This window comes from Osmia bicornis, chromosome 9 (genome assembly GCF_907164935.1).
Source record: "Osmia bicornis bicornis chromosome 9, iOsmBic2.1, whole genome shotgun sequence".
In the NCBI taxonomy this organism is placed as follows: domain Eukaryota; kingdom Metazoa; phylum Arthropoda; class Insecta; order Hymenoptera; family Megachilidae; genus Osmia; species Osmia bicornis.
In genome coordinates, this window is record NC_060224.1 from 515952 (window position 1) to 538821 (window position 22870).

General features: G+C 31.4%; 5 protein-coding genes across 6 annotated transcripts; 2 read left to right on the forward strand and 3 right to left on the reverse strand.

The window, feature by feature from the left end:
* Positions 1–335: 335 nt before the first annotated feature.
* On the reverse strand, positions 336–3695 carry LOC114877400 (the record flags this gene model as incomplete). The annotated part of the gene is given in 17 exon segments (XM_046287148.1): positions 336–975; positions 978–1075; positions 1077–1282; positions 1284–1344; positions 1346–1395; positions 1397–1578; positions 1581–1613; positions 1616–2265; positions 2267–2715; positions 2717–2785; positions 2787–3026; positions 3028–3161; positions 3164–3206; positions 3208–3278; positions 3281–3335; positions 3337–3398; positions 3401–3695. Coding segments are annotated over 17 exon segments (2841 nt in total), but the record flags the coding sequence as incomplete, so codon positions are not given.
* Positions 3696–3881: 186 nt separating this feature from the next.
* LOC114877412 (1,2-dihydroxy-3-keto-5-methylthiopentene dioxygenase) lies at positions 3882–5274 on the forward strand. Its single transcript, XM_046287252.1, is given in 5 exon segments — positions 3882–4275; positions 4435–4523; positions 4525–4551; positions 4649–4829; positions 4905–5274. Coding segments are annotated over 5 exon segments (519 nt in total). The 5' UTR covers positions 3882–4152; the 3' UTR covers positions 5004–5274.
* Positions 5261–8532, reverse strand: LOC114877407 (ribonucleoside-diphosphate reductase subunit M2 B). Its single transcript, XM_046287251.1, is given in 9 exon segments — positions 5261–5803; positions 5805–5876; positions 5948–6166; positions 6252–6317; positions 6319–6481; positions 6564–6799; positions 6878–7066; positions 7159–7221; positions 8312–8532. Coding segments are annotated over 9 exon segments (1158 nt in total). The 5' UTR covers positions 8381–8532; the 3' UTR covers positions 5261–5722.
* A 452-nt stretch (positions 8533–8984) lies between these two features.
* LOC114877408 (DDB1- and CUL4-associated factor 7) lies at positions 8985–12218 on the forward strand. The gene is made up of 4 exons (XM_029189964.2): positions 8985–9350; positions 9539–9807; positions 9911–10463; positions 10546–12218. Exons 2-4 carry the CDS (start codon positions 9555–9557, stop codon positions 10778–10780), a joined length of 1041 nt encoding a protein of 346 aa, XP_029045797.1. The 5' UTR covers positions 8985–9350; positions 9539–9554; the 3' UTR covers positions 10781–12218.
* LOC114877409 (transmembrane protein 205) lies at positions 10838–22849 on the reverse strand. 2 transcript variants are annotated; one of them, XM_029189966.2, is made up of 5 exons: positions 22253–22849; positions 20939–21763; positions 13887–14077; positions 13618–13781; positions 10838–13333 (listed from the first exon to the last, which is right to left on the reverse strand). In XM_029189966.2, exons 2-5 carry the CDS (start codon positions 21214–21216, stop codon positions 13046–13048), a joined length of 921 nt encoding a protein of 306 aa, XP_029045799.2. In that variant the 5' UTR covers positions 21217–21763; positions 22253–22849; the 3' UTR covers positions 10838–13045. The 2 variants fall into 2 exon arrangements, with proteins under 2 accessions (XP_029045799.2, XP_046143206.1); XM_046287250.1 differs by lacking the exon at positions 22253–22849 and having other exon boundaries at positions 20939–21864.
* Between the last annotated feature and the right edge of the window lie 21 nt (positions 22850–22870).

Sequence of the window (22870 nt, forward strand, 5' to 3'; positions counted from 1 at the left end):
CCATTTCAAGCATTGCATGGGTAAACATTTTTAATAATAAAAGATAGTTAGATTTTAAAGACAATATGCTGATACAGAAATGAATTTTTCTTTTCAATATTATTACAGCTTATTTTTTTCCATGAAAGCATTGAGATTATTCCTACCAAAGCCCTACCCATTTGATTTCTTCCAGTCTCAACACTGGTGCACATTTTTTTTCTTTGTATGCAATTTTTTCACATATTTTTTTTTTTTTTTTTTTTTTTTATTACTAACCATTGTAATGGCCTTTGGAAATATCGCACAAACTATAATATAGAATAAAAACAAATAATACTTTTGGGGTTACTAACTGAATATCCTCTACATACAATGTAAAAATAAATAAAATAAATTTCCTGAAACTTTGAAAATATGGCAAAGTTAAATTATATGAACTGTTTTACTATGCCTAGATAAGAGCTTGTTTATGAAAAAAGACAAGAGTTCCATTGTATTTATATCACGTCGTGATTTACTAATTGGGTAAGTACATATCTAATTTACAAACATATAAAGTTGTATTAATTTTTATCTCAATCTAATAAATTGAATAAGTTTAAAACACATTACTATAGAAGATCTAACTTCTTTTTATATATTTCTACTTGACTATTTTATGACATTATAAAATTATAAAATGAATCTACCTACACTTATGCTCTTGATTTTATAGAAAAACAGATTTCTTAAATAAAATTACATAAATTAAAGGAGCCAGTATTACCTAACCAAGTGTGTATATATATATGTAATAAAACTTAAATAACAAGAAAATGTTACCCTATTTAAAATTAATATTTGATGTCACTTAAATGCATCTCTTAAATATTCTTAGTTTAATTGAAAACAAATAATTCTTCATCTCCTGAGACCAGTCATAGGCTTCTTTTGCAGGTACTTTCAGACAAGTAGAAATTACTTCATAAGTTACATGAAAGTGAGAAACTTTGTAGAATGAGGTATACTGCGAGTTTCCTGGTTACATTTATGATTGTATTCAAGACACTGATCACTGAAGGCTATAGCAAAAGTTTTAAAATATCTTGCAAGTGTTGTAAATAATCATTTCCGTATGATTATACAAATGAGTGAAATAGTTTTTCAAATAAATTGCATAAGGGCTGTGTTTTTATGCTCTCGTTGAGTTGATTTTATTTTTAATTACCGACTTATATACGTGTTCTTTATCTTCGAACCTCTTCAAGCAAATAAAACATCTGCAAAAGCGTATGAAGGACTTAAGTAAAAATGGAAATAAAATCGTTTTCCTCCGATCGTGGATACTCCAGAGCTAAAGAACAAGCTTCTACTGTTAACGTAGAAGTGATCGTATGCTTCAATTTCGTGTTTCCATCCAAAAGCGAACCAATTATACTATTGTAAGTTCCGTGCCTAATCTCTGATATTCTCCTTCTGTTGAACGAGTAATTAAATGGCGCAAGAAATCTTCCCTTTCTAGGCTTAAATCCGAAAAATAACGTCGTAATCTCTCTGAAGTTTGAGGATCTTCTTTCAATCTGTTCAACACAAACGAAACACGCCTTTCGTAATCTCTATTATATCAATTATACTGACACCTTTCTTTCTTAATACCAAAGAGGTGAAAAATATAGTTTATCTATTGGTTCGATAACGCATTCAATTTTATCGATTATTTGTCTTTTCGTTGAAACAGGCATCTGATTGTTTTTAATTTCTAAAAAGTATTCTAATATTCTTGTTATCTGAACAAATATTTCACTGGCTACATATCTTGGAATACTTGTGTTCTTTCTAAGGAAAGACATTTTTCCTGCAAGTGCTATTATTAAATCCTTCACGTTTGTATCTTTGGTACATCTAACTTGTAATTTACGAATACTATTAAGAATAGAGTTTAAGTTTGATACATTAAAAATATCTTCTTTTAAATATGGTATAAAAACACTGTTTATCAAATTGTGTATTTTAATTATAGAACTGTCTAATACAACTTGGATAAAATCCATGAATTTCTTTGCATTCCATTCGAAATTTTCGATACATATGGTCCTTAAGATGTTCGTTAAGAACAGCTCATTATTATCTTCACTTATTTGCATAAAGGGTGATAGCAGAAGTAAATCTTTAGCAGAGATCATAATATTTTCATACTGAGGGTGACCAATGGTAATCTTTACAAGTATAGTCAACACAGTTTTAGGATTTTTCAAGAGAAACAGTAGAACAGTTTTAAGACCATCGGTGTCTGTAAGTTTGCATTCGTTTTATAAAATCATTAAATACTTCTTCTGTATGCGGGGATTCGAGATAATTTTTCCCATCATATTTTATCAGATACATAATTACAATTTCATAAATATCTGGTACACTTTGAAGTGCCACTAATTTTGTAACTAATGTATTACTAAACTCTTTCAAATCTTCTTCGGTTGACTGCGAGAAAACATGCGTGAGATATTTTAGTAGAATTAAAATATCATTCTTATCTAGTAAAGATCTATTATTGTAGACAAAATCAAGTATAGACCGATCCCATTCTTTGTATCTGCATAATAATTCTTTCATTAACTCCTTCTTACCGTCGGATATACCACAACAGAGTTCTTGTAAATTTAAGACAAAGTTTGACTGCTTAGGATCTGGTTTCGACGATAACTGCTGCAAACACTCTATTAAATGAGTATTTTCTGATAATCGTTCATCGCTCTTCAATAAATTCTATAAAATAATAACATTCAAGTCCAATAGATCTTTGTAATGAAATCATGTTATTCTCTTCGGTCGTCCAATTCTGCCCAATTCAAATAGATATTACAATCAATTTCTTTGATTTTATTTAACAATATATTCGTTAATTGTTGATTTAATGTTGATATAGTATTTTCAACAATCATATTCTCACACTTTATAAATGGTTCTTTCCCAAATGTGATTTGGTATAATTTTTCAAGATCTTTAGAAACAAAACTTTCACTGTTTTCATTCTTTAAACATTTTCTTATTGTACAAATTAATTTTTTTTAACATAATACCATGTCTTTCATACTTTTTCAAACCTAATAACTCTGTTAAATAAGGTGATTCTGAATTTGTTAACAGTAATAAGAATTCTTCAAAGCCAATCAACAAATCTTGTATACTCTCTTTAACATTCCAGACTGCATACCACATTCTTTTAATTCAAGAAATTTACTATATATAAATGAATATCAAATGATATGCAACTTCAACTGACCTTTGAAAAGGTAATTTGTCTATGTATTTTGTGACTATTTCAGTATTTCAGTACATAAATCAACAAGGACATATAGCAAAGATGCAATCAAAATTCTTTTCATATTCAAGACTCCACATTATTTGCACAAGTAAGTACGGAGATAAAGGTGGGCACTATCAACTAAATGTCCATAAATTATATCTTCTGCTAAACGTTCTTGGTTCTTGAAATTAGTGTTTAAATATAAATATTTGTATGCCTCTATACATTTTCACTGTTTATTACAGTTTTCTCTTTTATAGGCTATGTTGTTAATTTCAAATATTTCAATCATTGATTTGCATATATCCTCGATATGATTACTATTTTCAGGAGTTATACAGGCATTAAAAAATTTTAATTCTCCACATTCTTGACTCTTCTTCATAAGGTACATTTGAACCTTTTTGTAAAATTCATTTGATTCATCCCATTATGAATACAGTTTGTAATTTTGTTCAATTATGGAGGAAACTTTTATATAAATCTTCGAGTCAAAATAATTGTTTCTGAAAAATTATAATTGTTATTAAAAACAAGTATCTTACTAAAACATGTAACATATGTAATTAACTACAATATTAAATAACATTACACATTATATAAAAATTGTAATTACCATCAGCTTTTACAATAATGTCACAATGCATTGTTGCGTTTTAAATACGTATTTAAAACCATGATTGCGACATATGAATGGTCTTTAACCATAAAAATAGTATTTTATATTAGCAATTTTGATATCTCTCCGTTTCTTTTACAATCGAATGAAAAATACACCAGCACTATATATATATAAATAGATAATTTTATCATTAGGGTTACGTCATTAACAAATAACAAGTATCGAAAGTGAATTTGATTCCCTTAAATTTGTTCAGAGAAGAAAAATGGTTCGTGCGTGGTATATGGATAATACTGATGCCGATCAGCGCTTGGAACACCATAGAGAACCACCTGAATATATTTCCCTCGAAAACTTGTTCAAAAGGACAGGGGTTGAATACTTTAAGGTTAGATTGAACATTAATATTTAATTAACATTTTCTTCATTCTCTATTCCTTTTTATACGTAATTCCATTTCATCATTTTAAGATTTTCAAATTTAATACGTACTTTACCTAATGTTAGTCATTAGTGATATAAATTAATAATACTAAAATTGATTTAGATTGATCATAAAAATTACGAATATGATGGCACATTAACAAAATTGAAAAAAGAACGCGGTTACACTTATGAAGAGAAATAGAATGTTCTAAGAATGTCTTCCAAACTATGAAGAAAAGTAAGTTACACAAATGTTTAAAGTACTCAAATGAATTTTAAAATTTCAATTGTAGCGTGAAAAGGGATATCAATAAAGTATTTTATTTTTAATTTAGTTGAAAAATTTTTTTACCGAACATCTTCCACACCGATGAAGAAATAAGACTAGTATTGGATGGATCGGGATATTTTGATTGTCCGAGATAAGGATGATCAAGGATACGTATCGAAGTTAAACCCGGAGATTTAATCATTATTCCTAGTGGTATATACCATAGATTCACTTTAGACATTAATGTAAGTACTTTTCTTTTAATTAACCGATTACGATTAATAGTAAACTTTGACTATCAAACTTCTTTGTTTTTATAGAATTACATAAAAGCAAAACGTTACTTTGTGGGAGAACCTATTTGGTTACCCTATAACAGACCAGTCGACGATATGGAGTGTCGTAAAAATTACTCTTAATCGTTAAACAACAAATTTCAGAGCTACTCAATTTAATAGTTGTAATATTACAGTGAGATTAGCATGATACAGAATTCTAATGTTTAGAATTACATTCCACAATATTGCAGAACACAAGTCTTCCAATAAATTGTGCAGCTGAAATATTTGATGTTTACAATTTCTATGTATAAAGTTGATAAAACACATTTTACGTATAAAATTGACTAAAAAAGACATATTTTTCATGCATAAATTTGTTATATTATATCAATAAATTTAATAGGAGAAATCCTTATCATTTTTTATTATAACCGTTATTATATGTCCCTTACAATATAAATTTGATGTCATTAAATTATGTGTATAAGTATGTACAAAAATCTTACACAAATACTGAACTATTATTATAGTCTCGATCATTAAACATTCGTTTTTGACACAAATTTTTGTGTATTCTATGTACAAATTGATTCAAGTTATTTCATTGAATTTTCAATTCTTAACGTAAAATTGCTTCAAAGTAAAATCAATTGAACAATAAATCTAATAATTTGCAAAACAATGCCGTGATGTATATCAATCAATAACTCAACAAGAAGTACAAAACAAAAGAAACATTGTTCCGATGTTGTTAATTATAAATATTATCGTCAAAATGTAAAAAAATTGTAAATACTACTAATATTTGTCAAATAATCAGTCCTAATAAATCAAAAAACTAAAAAAGGAATGCTATATTAAAAGTCAGCATTCAGTGTAAAATTACTTTCAATTTTGTCTTGCATGACTCCCCATTTTTGGTATTCTCCAACTTTTTTTTTCAAAAAAGTTTGTCTTACCTTCTAAAGAGATATGTTCCATAAAATCAAACGGATTTTCAGACATATATATCTAAAAAATAATAAATCATTAGCGTCGATCAAACATCATTGCTGTCACTTAAGTTAAACGCTTTCACAAACCTTCTGGCAACCTAATTCCACGAGTAATCGATCTGCAACAAATTCGATATATTGACACATAAGTTTACAATTCATGCCAATCATTTCAACAGGTAACGCATCCGTTAAAAATTCTTGTTCAATCTCAACGGCATCTTTAATAATTGATGTAACTCGCTCAACTGACGGTTTTTGTACAATGTGTTTAAACAATAAACATGCAAAATCACAATGTAACCCCTAAAAAAAAAAAATAATAAAATATATAATTCCATCTAGCATAAAGTAATTTTTCACCCTTCAATAATTGCAGACATACACTGACCTCATCTCTAGAAATAAGTTCATTACTAAATGTAAGTCCTGGCATAAGGCCTCTTTTTTTTAACCAAGAAAATAGCAGACAAAACTACACCTAAAGAAGATACTTCTACTGCAGCAAACGCAACTACACGTTCAGGAAAGGTGGCAGGTTTCCTGATTTATCCAATTTAATGCCAATCTAGCTTTCTTTGCACACAAGGTAAATTCTCAATGGCATCTTAAACAAAAAGTCTCTGTAAATAAGCCAATTGTAACATAAAGTTAAATTCTATCGGTTGTCGAATATATACAAAAATTGTATTTTATCATCTACTTTTCGTTGGCATCTGCAATGTATGTTTCAATTAACAATGAGTACATTTCAGAATGCACATTTTCCATAGCCACTTGAAAACCGTAAAAGCAACGCGCCTCCGTTATTTGCACTTCCTGACTAAATCGTTCGACTAAATTTTCATTGACAATTCCATCAGAGGCTGCAAAAAATGCTAATACATGGGATATAAAATGTTTTTCAGTGGTATTCAAACGATCCCAATCAAATGTATCCTACAAAGAGCAAATATTACATGTGATTTGTTTTACTTAATTGCATTCATTTAAGTCTTCAAAATATAATAATCACACCTTAGAAAGATCTACTTCTTCTACGGTCCAAAATGATGCTTCTGCTTTCTTGTACATTTTCCAAATATCAGGCCACTGAATAGGAAAGACAACAAATCTACGTGGATTTTCCTTCAACAATGGTTCTAATTCTGGGTTGAATTCATTTTCTTTTAATTGCAATTTTCTGACAGCTTCTGTCTTAACCATCTGGAAGAAATACATATTGTTAAAACAATAAAAATAATTGAAAGAACAATGTAATTTAAGTCTACTATGTAATTTCAATAATCATTACTTACTAAATTTCTTATACCATTATCTTGAGAAATAATCGGCGAGGTACACAACTTTTTTGGAGATGCCTGAAATCAAGAAAACCAGTATTAATGTCCAATTGTTTTTTATGAACAATAAAATTAACTAAGATTTATTGAATGTCATATTTAAATTATAAACTGAACATGTTGCTTTACCAACAAATGACACAACAATTTTTTTTGAACATTAAAAATGATACCATTATGTATAAACTTATAGATATAAACAAATTGCTGTATTGTATAATTGTATGCAATAGCTTACAACTGACTGCTCTTATCTAATTGCATGAAGCACACGAGGAAATCTAATGCTTTAATTAAAAATTACGTACTTATCTATAATCACCTTATGATTCATCACATATTTCTTATATATATACAAAATTGCAACAATATATTACTTATATACACTTTATTATCTACATCATAGATCTTATTTTTTACTGATTTCCAATGATAAATAAATGATAATACATTATAATTTCATAAGACTTAACCTTTTACAATATAAATTATGTTATAAATGTTTGATCAATAATGATATTTTTGTAAGTTTCTTTAGTTAACAAATAGAAATATTCATTAATATTCATATATATCCAAATAGCTGTTGTAATTACATTGAAGGACTCATATTTTTTTCATATCTACACCAAGCACATGTGGGGGTTGATAAAAATAGCTATTATATCACAAAAGTAGTAAACTTACTAAGTTTCACTGATCACCACATTAACAAACTATTTGTAATTATTTAGACTCTATTTGTTTATAATATTTACACTACTTTTAATTCAGAGAAATCCGAAGAAAACTTCGAAAATATTCAATACACCAGTGTAGTGATTTTTAATACTCAAAATACAATTTCCATATATTGCATAATTTACAATAGAAAAAAATAGTATTTTAATGAATGCTGAAAGCTTACTAAAACAGCATGTAAAATACTTATGAAAAAATAACATAAAATAATTACATATTTTCGTATGTTATGTAGAGTTAAATATATAAATAATGTACATTTATTCCTATCTTCTTTTTAAATTCAGTTACACGTCAACATTAATAACAATTACTTACAAAACATTTAGTACAAGAGATCTTAGAGAAACGTAAAGTAAGTACTTACTTTATCCTTGTAAAATACAATCTCGTGATTCTTACAAACATTTTCTTTGGTTGATACTTGAAGTGGCATTATAATATAAAATATAAATGTAATATAATATGTATAATATATAGTACAATATTACAGAAAAATGAACACAATAGCTTCTCAAAGAAGTTATCAATGAGATTACTTTACAGCTGGAGCAAGCTGGAGCAACGATACCGAAATGTTACCGAACTGACACCACCGGCGTCTTCTATTGGCACTCCATCGCTAGATTTCGCGCCAAACTACCATTGACCAATCAGCTAATTACTTTTTACCGCCAAAACATATCACTCTCTACAACATAAAAAAAATGTACATGTTTATAAATGGTACTTGTTTGGAGATCAAATAAAATAATTTCCCTTCTTTTTCAAACAAAAATTAGCTTTAAAACCATAATATACAGATAATAATTTTCCCGCGTATTTTACGGGATTGCGCATGCTATTTTGTACATGAACGTAAGGTATGATTTTCAATGAAAAGTCAATATACTGTAAAAAACTGTCATTTGTAAAATACATAACTTATTGGTCGGATGATTTAGGAATGATTAATGAACTTGATCCTAGACACACCTATATATTTTCTTCTAATCGGTTGCATATTCTACTTATTCTAATGTTGACCTGTGCTTATTTTTATTTTAGATAATAAATTAAGTTTTTTACTGAGTACATAATATCGCTAATTAGAAAAGCGCAATTTAGTTATCACAATTGACTGTAATATTAAAATTAATAAGAAAGTTTTAGAGGTCGATCTATACACATGATAGCAGTAAAATGTCAAATTTAAAAGAGCGCCATTTTATGTTATCACAAAAGATTTGGTTAATTGTATACTTTTATGAAACGTGTTAATTCAAATTTTAGCTTCTTTCAGTTAATAATCGTATTGTAAGATAGTCTACTTGATAACATGTTTACTATGAAATAAAAAAAATTGTACTATTTGCAAGAAAATTGCGTTCAAAACCGGTTGCATTTTAAACGCTTCTGATTTTAAGGTTAGTATCGAAGCGCAAGTAATTTTTACATTTGTTTATATTTCATAAAAATATACTTCAGTAAAGTATACAACTTTATTCCATAAACAATGTTTTGTTAATGAGTATGGGTATAATTTCCCAAATAAAAATTGTATTAGAATCTAAAAAGAATCTTAGTTATTAAGTATGAATTGTTTTTAATAAAGCAAACAAGAAACAATAATGGCGTTACATAGTGTACCGCCGAAAAGAAAAGAAATTTACAAATATGAAGCACCATGGCCATTGTATAGTATGAACTGGTCTGTCCGACCTGATAAGAGGTTTCGTTTGGCTCTTGGTAGCTTTGTAGAAGAATATAACAATAAAGTGCAAATAGTATCACTGGATGAAGAAACCTCTGAATTTAGTGCCAAAAGTACTTTTGATCATCCTTATCCAACTACAAAAATTATGTGGATACCAGATAGTAAAGGTATTTATTGTTGATTTCATTTAAAAATGAGGTATTTTCATTTGCAGTTCCATCTATAGTTGCAGTACTAGAAAAAATAACACAGTTTCTAATTGTTCTTTAGGTTTGTTTCCTGATCTCTTAGCTACATCTGGTGATTATCTAAGAGTCTGGCGAGCAGCTGAACCAGAAACTCGTTTAGAATGTGTCTTAAACAACAATAAGAATTCAGATTTTTGTGCTCCTCTCACATCTTTTGATTGGAATGAAGTAGATCCAAATTTAATTGGTACTTCAAGTATAGACACAACATGTACCATCTGGGGTTTAGAAACAGGCCAAGTTTTGGGTAGAGTAAACATGGTCACTGGTCATGTTAAGACACAATTAATTGCCCATGACAAAGAAGTATATGATATTGCATTTAGTCGAGCCGGTGGTGGTCGCGATATGTTCGCATCTGTTGGCGCCGATGGGTCTGTGAGAATGTTTGATTTACGACACTTGGAACATTCGACGATAATCTACGAAGATCCACAGCATACACCACTGTTGAGACTTGCTTGGAATAAGCAAGACCCTAATTATCTGGCGACGGTTGCGATGGATGCATGCGAAGTAATAATTTTAGACGTTCGGGTCCCTTGTACGCCAGTTGCGAGATTAAATAATCATAGGTATACGTCGTCCTGTACTAATTTAGTTTCATTCATCTGTGTGTTTCGTATCAATTCTTGAAACATTTATTTCATTTTACAGAGCAAGCGTTAATGGCATAGCTTGGGCTCCACATTCATCTTGTCATATTTGTACAGCAGGAGATGATCATCAAGCATTAATTTGGGATATACAACAAATGCCAAGAGCTATCGAGGATCCGATTCTCGCTTATACTGCTGCAGAAGGAGAAGTGAATCAGATTCAGTGGGGTGCTACACAGCCCGATTGGATTGCAATTTGTTATAATAAAGCAGCAGAAATCCTCAGGGTGTAAAGAAAATATTTTTTATCATTAAGCCAGTATCATTTTACTGTATGCGTAACACTTCACTGCGAGTTCTTACTTAAATTTATTGCATCTTATGGTTTTCATTATTTGTACAGATTTTTGTCACTATCGCATGTTTTATATGATTTTTTTTTTGTACCTGTAAAATAGTTATGTACAAATATTAGTTACTTTTTAAGATATCGAAAATTCGATAAGAGAAACATCTGACACAATGTGTGGGTAATGTTGAGTTAAATTGAATAGTTGGTTATAAATTTTAGTAATTTCTTAAATATCCATTCAAGGAGGTTCTTATATGTTAACTCGACGCAATGTGTTTAAACTGTGCCACTGGTATCTTACGTGTATTTATTATTCTTAGGTTCGTTGAACAATCATAGACTATATTAAGTAAAATAATATAATTATAAGAGCTCATTGAATGCTAATTAAGTTACATAGTACTTCTTTAATAATCGATAAGTAAAATCCTGAAGATGCAATGTATAGAGACTGATGAACTATATATATATATATATATATAATATATATTTATGTAATGTATGATGGTAATTGATGTATTTTATTTTGTGATGATATATACGCACGATTAGTTGAGTTTCAAAATAATGAATCGATCTACTTCTTAAAAACATTGTTAAATAAACTTGGACAAGCGTTTTTTGATAAATTAAAGCAAAATAAAATATATCTATTACGTTATAAAATTGTATATATGTTTATATTTACATATTTGCTTGATTTTGTAGGAAAGATTAGAATATTGTGACAGGTTTTCCATACACGAATTGGACTGTATTATTAATATGACTTGTTTAAAAATATATAATGACATCATATTACATCATATATTCATAATTAAATAAAAATAAAAAAGATCAAATCATTTTATTACAATGGCGAAAATTATTAGCGAATAGAGTTGGTGATACTAATATTAATAATGAAATAATTTAGATAACGATGTGATTACTCACGAGCTTTTAAAATTTGTAAGATTGTGTCGTAAGAATCGTAGCTAAAAATAGATCTTTTTTTTTTAATACATTAATTATTTAAATTAATGTGAAAATAATTTAAGTCAATTAATATATACATTAAGAATCATAGTTCTCTGTACTGAAAGTAACGTGATGGGATGCATAATTTACACGATTTCAATTTTAGAAGAGCAAAATCTATATTGGTACTCCAAGTATTTTATAATTTACAGTTACATAATGAGCGAAATGCATTATTTATAATAATGAAATGCGTGTAGCGAGTCGGAATAGCAGCCAGTCAGAATTAAAACATTCATTTTTTAAGTTAATCCTTTATCTATTTTTTTTCTTTTATAGAATATCCAACAAGTTGACACACTTATAGAAATTAAGCTATTATATACTAGTGCTACTTTAATAAATATTATTAACTCTGATACAGAGTAAGTTTTTAATTACCTTACATTTTCAATTCAATTCAATATCAACGATTAAAACCATTTATATAATAATTTATATTAAACTTTGGCAAGACTTTGTTATTACCTCAAGAAGGGAAGTCCTCGTTTAAATTTTGTGTATATTTGCTTAAAACAAATAAAGACTAAAAACATGCACTTTTATTCTACATCATATTTTTCATTCATGATTCATTCATTCCTCCAGATAAAATTGCGTTTTATTTTCTTACATTTCAATCAAAAGGCATACGTACAGTCTCCACAAGCACGCACATTGCACTTTTCTGGAAAAAAATCAAAGAAAAAGAGGAAGCGATTAACAATAAAAATATCAATGTAGAATCTCATGGATAAACGTGAAAGTATGACTTACGTTTATCGTTATTTTTTTTTTTTGCACTTTTATTATAATTAATGCATTGCGTTAATAATAAATTAAACAACTAATGTTCTTCGTTTCAGAAGGTTCATTAAATGCTCATAACGTTCAGGAATTAAAATTCTCTACGACGAAAATGTGACTAAATTACACTGAATACTCGTTCTACGAAGGATAGATCAAGTTCAGTTTCTTTCGTATACAATTAATTATGGTAAAACTTGGCAGTATATATTTCTTGTTTTTCATTCTAAAAACTGTGTCAGATATTCTCATTAAATATTTCGCATATTTAGAAGCACAAATGCTAAACTCTCATTCTTTCTACCATATTATAATAATCATGAAATTTCATCCCCACTGTTATACGAAACATCTGAATACGTGCGTATTCAATGAAATTCAAGGAGGATTGATCGCATTTTTAAAGAATGCATAATTTGCTAGCTATATAATGAAGATGTAACACTGTACATCCCATGGTTAGCATATTTCCCATTGCAATGTAAACGTGAACACGTCGAAAGGCTTGATGAATCTTTAAATAATGAGGGCAGTGTTTCAATGGGCCTGGATTATGAACACCGATTTCATTGCCGACTCCAGCGGCACGTTCCAAAGTGTTCTTTTGTACTATCAGTTGCAGAAGAGGTGGTGTTAGATACAGTCGTATCAGTAGCTCCAAAAAGAAGGCGCTAAACATTGCACCCACCTGCAAAAAATACATAGTATTTTAATTAGCATAGAAACCTGAAGGGGTATCACTGAACGCCACAACGTTGAATGATTATCTACAATAATATGTTAATATCATAATGAAACATATTTAAAGTTTCTAGATTAAATTAATTTATATAATTTTAATGGGTATTCACAATTTCTCCTTCTTCATTATTTAATTACTTGACCAGACTGATTCTTCATACTGATCACATGGAGAACCTGTTGATACAATTCTAAATTAAATAATGGTATACGTATATCAATTGTACAAACCTGAATGGCAATTTCAGTGTTCCATGTGTGTATTGGGTGGTACTTGACGAATATCAGAAGGGTGGTAAAACTGAGACAGGCATTGATGGTAAAGTATCTCGGAAACAAAATACGTTGTACCTCTCCGAACGTGTGTCTTGGCAATGCAAAATATAACGAAAGACCTGTGTGGTAATAAAAAAAGGTACAAATTTAGCGGCTGAAAAAAGTAGAAGTTTGTAATAAGTATTTGTCGTTTCCCCGGGTCTGAAATGATCGTAGGAAATTACCCGAGACAAATGTCATCCAGACTTGGGCACCAAGATGCATCACGAACGATGCAAGGTAGATGAAAGAGGTTGCTCTAGATTGAGAATGACCAACATGTGTTCTCTCGGTCGTCGATACAAGAGCCGATGTTACGCACAATACTGCTGCGATCATGATTACGTGAGCTGGTTGCGTGGTGTAGAATAAAATTCTGTAAAAAGAAGAAAGGAAAAAGGAAAAATATATATTAACACTTTGAGAAAATTTATTTTAAATACCATTGGCGTGCTGTAATTCGTTTCAACTCTTTATACAGGCATCGCATCGTTCTCGAGTTAAGGGCCTATAATTTCAGACACGAGGGTGGTTATCAACGTCGTTCATGGGAAACTCATTCCATTAATCAAACGAGTCTTGTATCCTGATTAATGCGTTACTGCGATTCGTCTTTCAATAGAGAGTATTCATGATTATGATACTTTATGCGTTTAATGTTAAACAGTAATACAATCTCCTGTTTGTTCAGATTGAATCTGAAATCGGCCAGCTATATGTACCGTCATCGATGCAGTTTACACAAGTCGCGTGACCGCATCTTATTAGAGGATCCGGTTCTTCGTTAAGTCCGACTCACGAGACTTACATGCCAGCATCATCCTCATCTCAGGCGCCAGACACCTTGAATACCTATAGGAGGATCTCGTGTGTAACCCACTGTTTACACGTTCCAGATCTATTCCGTTATACCGATAGACGCAGCGGGTGCGTTTTACGAAATCGATCATCAGCTGTGTCCCACACTGTGTTCTTTAAATCCCCCCAAAAGGTCACGTTTCAAATCAACGTGTCAATAAATTAAAATCAGCTGGATGATAATCTAAAGCTCTTTCGAACAAAACACGTCTGCTTCCTCCAGAGATAAAAATAACTGTCGTATTATTGTGCAATACGGTGTGAAACTAAAATATGGATCAAGAGATACTTATCGCTAGCAAGGTGGAACAAGGATTCTTTGCTAAACATTTTGCACATGATTGAAAAAAAAAAGAAAGAAAAAGAAGACGTGTTTGCACGAAGCTGACCGATACAAACTTCTCTAGACTATTCAATATTTACCCTGGGTCTGCCACATCGATGTAATCAATTCGCACACAGCCGATAGAACTAATATCCCGTTATAGCTTGATACTTCATCTTTCCATTGGTTTACAATTAATCTTCTCTATAGACAGAGCTTCGAGAAAATTTGCATGTACGTGTGGATTTTTCAAATACTTAACATTCTTTGAATTCTTTAGTAATTCCTCTCCCGCTTAATTGCGGAAGAAATCTTTAGAGATTTAGGTAGGTGAAAAAAAATAAAATATTTACTCCACGATAATGCGTATCTTGCATTCCAAGTTGGAGTACCTACTAGAATTTCTCTTCCAAATTGCTATTAAATTCTCACGATTCTTTTAATTAGTACAAGCTTTCTATTTGTCAATTAATCCTCGAACATTACTCAGATAACGTTACAGAAGACCTACATATGTAAATGCGAGTATAGAATGAGATACAAGGAAGAAAGCGCAACTATCTACCCCACTGACAATAATATTCGTGGAAAATTTATCTCCCGCAAAGAAACGAGTACATTAGCACTATCCGTTATGATGCACAACGCGGTTTGCACGTTATCTTTCTTGCTTCTCTATTACCTGTTACTACACTGTGGTTTAGAACAACAAACACCTGTGAGTTATTAAATAATATAGTGGTAATATTTTTTGAAAAAAATAGATTAAGGAGGGTGTACCTATCCCGTCCGTGTTCGTGTAACTTGTAAAGTGTTATTTATTTTTAAAAGAAGCTGTATATTTCGAGCGGAGACGTTGAATGATCGATCGTACACGCTTTTGGCCACGCGTCTTAACGTTATGAATGGAACACGGAAAGTGTGGTCAATTGTACGTATCTCGTATGATAATTACATCGCGTGCGTGTTCCGAAGCCGGTTAAATTACCTCCTCGCGTTTGTCTCCTACGACATCATGGATCTGACAAACTTGGGAATATCCTACTTTCCAAGCAATTTTTTTAAACTAATTAATCATGACTGTAGCACGAGACCAGGGTATGTCGCAATCATTCAAGACACGATAATTCTAATTATCAATTTAATTAATTATCAACGGTTGACACGCTAACGATTATTAATACGCGTTTTAGGAAATTGAGTAATAATAAACGTTTCAAGCGATAAACAACGGTTACATAAGGGAAGAGAACTATTAGCTATCTGTTAGTAAAAAGAAAAGAACGAGATGTCTGAGCATTTTTAGAATGCGAATCATGTCGTCTAACGGTTAAAGAAACGATGATTCATTCTTTATCTACTTAGAATTTTGTTATTTCTGTGCCTCGTTGTGTTCGTCTACGAAACTTGTGATGAATGGTAATTTTTTATCTACATATGTAGTCTGTTTGTACTATGATCTAAACAGTCAATGAACCGAGCATTCCTGTGCAAATGATTCAGTGACTATTCAAAATTAACAATTTTTATACATTTTTACGAGTATTAACAAAAATAAAATATTTCTTATGATTTCGATCAAGTGCGTTTAAATAACGAACCGAATCCTGTTCGGAAATTCTTCGAATCATCTTGTATAGTATGCGAAAGGTGTTCAAAGGCGGTCAAGAACCTTTCAAAGAATCGCTCCAAAAATCCTTGCACGTTTCATACGAGCTATGGGAAGCAAAAGATTTTCTCGTCTGCTAAATTTCTTTTGCGCCATTGTCTCGCATTTGAACGATGATAGGCGGAAGGAAAAGAAACAGTTTAGATTCCTGCTAAGTTAGCGGTACATGTACTGTCTCAAGTTAAATATTCTAAGAAAGTTGAATCGAATTATACTCATTGATATTCGCAAGATTCCATAATTATTTAATTGTTTTGCAAACAGTAAAGTTTGCGACACGTATCCCACACGTTTCACAACTATCAATCATTCAGGATTAACGTCACCACTTTCTCACATCAATTATTTCCAAATGGATTCGAGGTCAGCCAGATATTTTGATTACCCCTTTGTCCCTAAACAATATTACCCTCAACTGATTAACAAGAGCGAAAGGTGACCAGGTAAAATTGTTATTTCTCTATACATACAAATGATTTTTTTATTTTTTTATGGAGGAAGGGTGACGTTAGTTGCGAATCGCGTAGAGACAGTAATACGAGGCGCAAACATGCAAGGGAGTGTCGATGGTCGGGTATAGAGTGTACCAGCCATTTATCGAGAGGCATCGGGAAACGTGCGAGATGGCACGCAACCCATCGCTTAGATTGCAAACGTATGCACTTGCCTTGCAATTTTATCATCCTGATTTAAACACCGATCCATACGATACCCGTATATGTGTATACATTAAAATTAAAAATCAGGTGGACACACCTGAAGTTCGTTGACGCTAATTTTTCTTCGAAATACTGATAAGAGTGAATCGATATGATGCAATATGGTACATATTTTTTATCATTTTTTTAACCACAGAGTTGTCTGATATTTAAAAAACAGTTACAGTTCCTGAACAGGAAGCTCCTGAATAGAATTGACCCTCCTGGCTCCCCTAGTTCCGCTAATGGTTCCCACAAATCTTGAAGGCTTTTTTAACAATCACGCTTAATTAATATTAATATTATTACCGTCGTGTTCGCGTTTAATTTGTTTCTGATTCACGAAAAAGTGGCATGGAATTTCCAGGTAGGGGAATTATTCATGGATCTTCGAAGGTAGCAGGGGAGATGGGTTTTTCTGTGGTCGTTCGTTTTGCAAGAAAAAGCAGGTAGTTTGGTGAAGAATTTTAATGGCCGTAATCCCGGACCAGCACATCTGGCCGATGGTTTAGCTGGCGTTTGGTCAAAAGACACATTTTGTATTTACACGGGAGGGCAGGGCTAGTTGAAAGTGAAGATGTGCTGTGATGTTTGCAATAAGGCGTGCGTCAACGTCGTTCATCTGTCTCGCGAAACTTTCTTGGGACTAAAATACAAACAAGACATTTGCCAATAATATAATTCTGTCGACCGTTTAAGCGAATGCTTACGGTATCTGGCGCGTGTTTAACCAGAACGAGTTAAATAAATTACCTTCGTTTGCTGACGCTGTGTCATCGCACTGATAGAATGGAATCTTATGTGTACCGATTATATACTGGCGCTTAAATAACTTTTCATTTTATAGAAACGATCAACTATTTATATTTAGTTAAATTAACGAAAGTAGGAACATACGAATAGCACAGTGTCAGAAAATGATTTTATATGCCATCAAGTGTCCCATTAGTTTAATGCAGTAGTATAAGTCTCGCTATTAGTCCGGATAATAGAGGTTCTACTGGTGTTAACGCCAGATCAACGTAACACAATACCATAGCTGGTGTATTTCGTAGCGGATAGGATACGGTTGAAAGAGGGCATTGTGTAAGAAGAAAAGGAACAGGTGAAGGGTGGTGCGCTTTGCTTTGGACCTGTTAATGGACTTGCTGACTTGGAAGTGCAGAAATGGAATGGACAAATCATACGGGGTGATGCACATCAAATCGACCCTACGTATCCTTTTCAATCCCGATCTGTTCGGTTCAATTCGACCAATTTCAATATTTCGACGGAATAAATGATATCCCGTTCAAATGTATATTTTACATTACTACTAGGTAAAATCGTTGAAGGATATTGAGAGGTAGGGACCGGTTTTGAATTTACACCACCCTGTATAAAAAGGATAAGCAGACAGGTATTTCTGTGGACTGCAGGTGTAAAGGATTTGTAACCTTCGAACAACAGTGTCGGGTCACTCCTGGGCCTACGAAAAGTACACCAGAACGGTACTTTGTACACTTGAGAAATAATATTTTAGAAAATAGAATACTAATAATGCTGATCTGTGAACGTGCAACCTAATTTCATACTTTCACTTGGTCGAAGGACCGTTAGGTTTCGTAGCCTTGACGTTGATAATTAATCGACGATGACATTCAGCTTTCGCGGGAAACATTTAAAAAATAAAAGGAGAGGCGAAGAAAAATTTATGAAATTCCTTGTTCTTTAGAAATGTATATTTTTGAACTTGATAACTAGCCAAACTTCTGGTGTATGTCGTGTCAAATTCTGAAAATAATTTTCCTAAAACCTGTCCTGATTCAATGATATGTACAGTATGCAGGATGAAGTGTAATCATGATTTTTCATTCATGGTACAGAAGACGGTTGGATCAAAGTTTATTTTAACCGTCTTCTGAAGAAGGATCAAAGACCATACTAAATCAATAAATACACGATGAATCAAATGTCCGAGGTTCGTTGCCCGTTCACGAGAAACTGCATTTATAATCTTACAATAATTATACCAATCAAGTTCTATTTATTTTATTAGTAAAATTTCTTTCGAATAACTAAATAAAAGAATTTTAAATTGTACTGAAATGTATATAAATTCGGTTAACTTTTTCCCATGATTTCTCCATGCTTCAGCTACCTAGCCATTACATAACGCAAACACTAAGTTAATCACAAAATTTCTATAATAAATCTCTGTGCTAGAATGATCAACGTTTGTGTATTTTTTCAAAATTTCTTCTTTTATTTTTTTTGTAAAATAAAATAATGATATTTAAAAAAAAAATATTGCTCCCGATTTTGGACATTTTTCAAACCTTTATTAATTATTGATATATTAATATTTCCTATAAACACAAAACCAATGATGACTAATTTCCTGTTTAAGTCTAAAGCTGCAACTTCGACGATCAAGCTAATTAATGATGCTGTAATTACGTTAATCGTAAACATGTAGAACGATTGTTTTTCCTGTTTGTATTAAAAAACAATTAAAATGTGTTAATGTCAGGCTCGATTGCATCTACTCTTGCCACAGATCAAGTAGCGCTTAATATATAAACGTGTATCGCGTCAGTACCCGGTGCCATTTTTATTCGAGCATGTAGTCACGTAGCATGTTGCGTGAATATATATATACATATATATATATATGTAGAAGTATATGCAACCAGCCTTCCAGTACCATTTCTCTGCCTTTTTTATTTTGCCATTATTATAAACGAAATGATATCAATCAAACCTTGAATTATTCAACGGAACTGTAACCATTTGTCTTTCTACAGTTCCGTACTTACTTCTTACGTACAATATGTATATACCAAGGAATCATGAGAACTGATTTACTATCAAATGTTTTAAAAAATAACGATAAATAATATTTTAATAATATTAAACTGCATGGAAATGATAATAATTAAGTAATTATAATTATCTTAAAATATAAATTAGTAAATAGACGCGATTTCATCTGCTATCAATTTAAAAAAAAAAATCTAACGAATACGTTACGATTATCGATTGTTCGATAACAATCGATACACGAGAAACTTCACTAATCTGGCTTCGTAACCCGAAAACTTTGGGTAACTTTTTGATGCAACTATTTTTGTAATATATTCCAGGAAAAATAACTGGTAAATAAAATTCTTATTTGGTAGTTATCACCTTTGTAGGTGTAACACAGGTTCTTATTATCACCTGTCGCATTAACATCAAATATTTGAACAACGCCAATAGAACGCCGCGACCATTTAAAGTTTCAACTTACTGCATTCGTACCCTCTTTTTTATTTCAATTGAATTAATTCAAATTAATTAAAAAATTTTCATCGACTAAAAGATACACACATGCCAAAGGACTTTTTCATTACAACTAAATGAAATTTCAATATTTTATCTTTCAATGATTTCATACGACGATAATAAAATATCTGAATTCAGTTAAAAAAAATATACTCGTGTTTTTTCTCAGATAAAATTTCATACGAGATGATGACTCTTATTTTTATTTTCATCGACTAGTTATATTTTTCTCTTTAAAACATGGTACCACTTTTTACCATTATACATATACTAACAATAAGTGACAAATTAAAATATGAGAATCGGAGCAAAAGGTTGAACTATCAAATTTAATCGAATTCATCTAATGATACTATTTAAAAAACAAGAAAGAGCACTTACTTGAATATCTTTGTTTGCTGTATCGCCTCGTAATACTTTGATAATACTTTCAGCAACGAGCTGTAGTTTATGGTGCTGGCCCTCAAAATGTCATCGGCAAGTTCTGGTATGAAGACTGTTTGACTTTTCCGTTCTTCGATGATTTCCAGCTCCTTAGCAACCATTTCGTCGTGTAACTTCATGTATTTTTCTTTTGCTTTTTGAAATTTGTTCTGCTGGTTGTTGTATACTGCTACCGGCTTGCTGCTTTCGGTACCGACAACCGTACGTACACACATGGTTCCTCGTGTTTTGTCGAAAAACCGTAATTGACAAAAATAAAATAAAATAAATTACATACGTTCGAAATAATACCGAATTCGTTATGCCAATTACGGCCAACAATGGCACGTTGATAAAATTTGAAAAATTCTTTGAGAAACAATTTAGAAACCGCGACGCGAACTGACGCGAAATCTAATCCGAACTGTCGCACACTGCGCTGCTCCGTGAATGTAACCCGCTTTTATATCTTCCCCCACCGCTGATCCACGATCAGCCAATGACGAGATCATGTAATCGTAGGGGGTATGCTATTCGAGCAATCCGGAATTTACGAGGGATGAGTTTAATGATCTCTCAAGATGTTTATTATTACAAAATTTCATAAACTTTAAAGGAACTTACGTAACTGCTATGTATATGTTTCAAATAAAAGTACTTGATTTGCATTTTTTAAATTCCATCACACGTCCTTATATCCTCTTCCTCCTATGGTATCGTGTTGTCAGTTTTAATGATCGATGAGAACTAAATTCGATCGTATTCAAAACAACGTCATCTTACCTGTAAGAACGGAAAAATACTTTCACAATTTCACAATAACAGTGAATGCTCTGAAAGTATTTCGCGGTTCGATTAATTTCGATACACGTAAAACAATATGTATACCGTTTGTAATACATATTCGTTTTGTCTCTCGTTAAACGCAATTTTAATTTCACGCGTCAGAAGGGAATCAAAGGGGATCAAACTGCAAATATCATCGTAATCTGATATGAAAAGCAACGAAATGAAAATCAGCCGGATTTACGATAGTAATGAATCGATTAGATCTTAATTTATCATATTCAATTGTACACTTGCACGATAGGGTCAATGTCCTCGAGATACAATTTTAAATACGTCGCTTTAATGGCCAAGATCAACACTTTGAATAATTAATGTTAGCAATGGATTCCATGAGAACAGGAATTATTACGAGGATGAAAAAGTTATCTACGCCGAACATGGAACGTTGTTCCGATTGAAAATGAAAACATAAACGGTGCTCACGACTAATCAATCTGGATCCTAGCACATCACAATCACGTAGCATCGTTAGCTACGTGTTAAAACTGTAGGTGGCTACGTGATTCTCTGCAATGACAAATTTTCGAGACCTACAATTCTTAGAATATTTTGTAGGACCTTTGTAATTCTCACGTGTCGCACATTCCTCTGAACAGCAATAGCGAATTATGTAATTTCTCTTCTTTCTATGCATTTTTCCTTTCTCGTGTAGCAATAGTTTCTTCATAATGATACTTCTTAGAAATACTACAAATCATTTGTAATTTTTATCGCTGAAAGAATTTTCTGAAAACCATATCATTTTTTAATTAATTCTTAATTCAATTTTTTGTTGTAAAGAGTTAGAGAATTCATCGATGAAAGGTAGACAACATTTTGCTGACCATAAATGGTCAACGTGATTAGCGGCAGGTGTTGGAATTAGGTGAAAGACTAGACTGCATACGCAATAAGAACCAATACAAAATAGTAGGTAGATCAGCAAATAAGTCACGTATACCTGTAAAAAGATGTAAATCATATGTACTTTTTGAATAATTCATGTAAAGGAAAAGCAAAAATTAATGTAAATGTGATAGAATGTTTTGTTTAGTATTCATT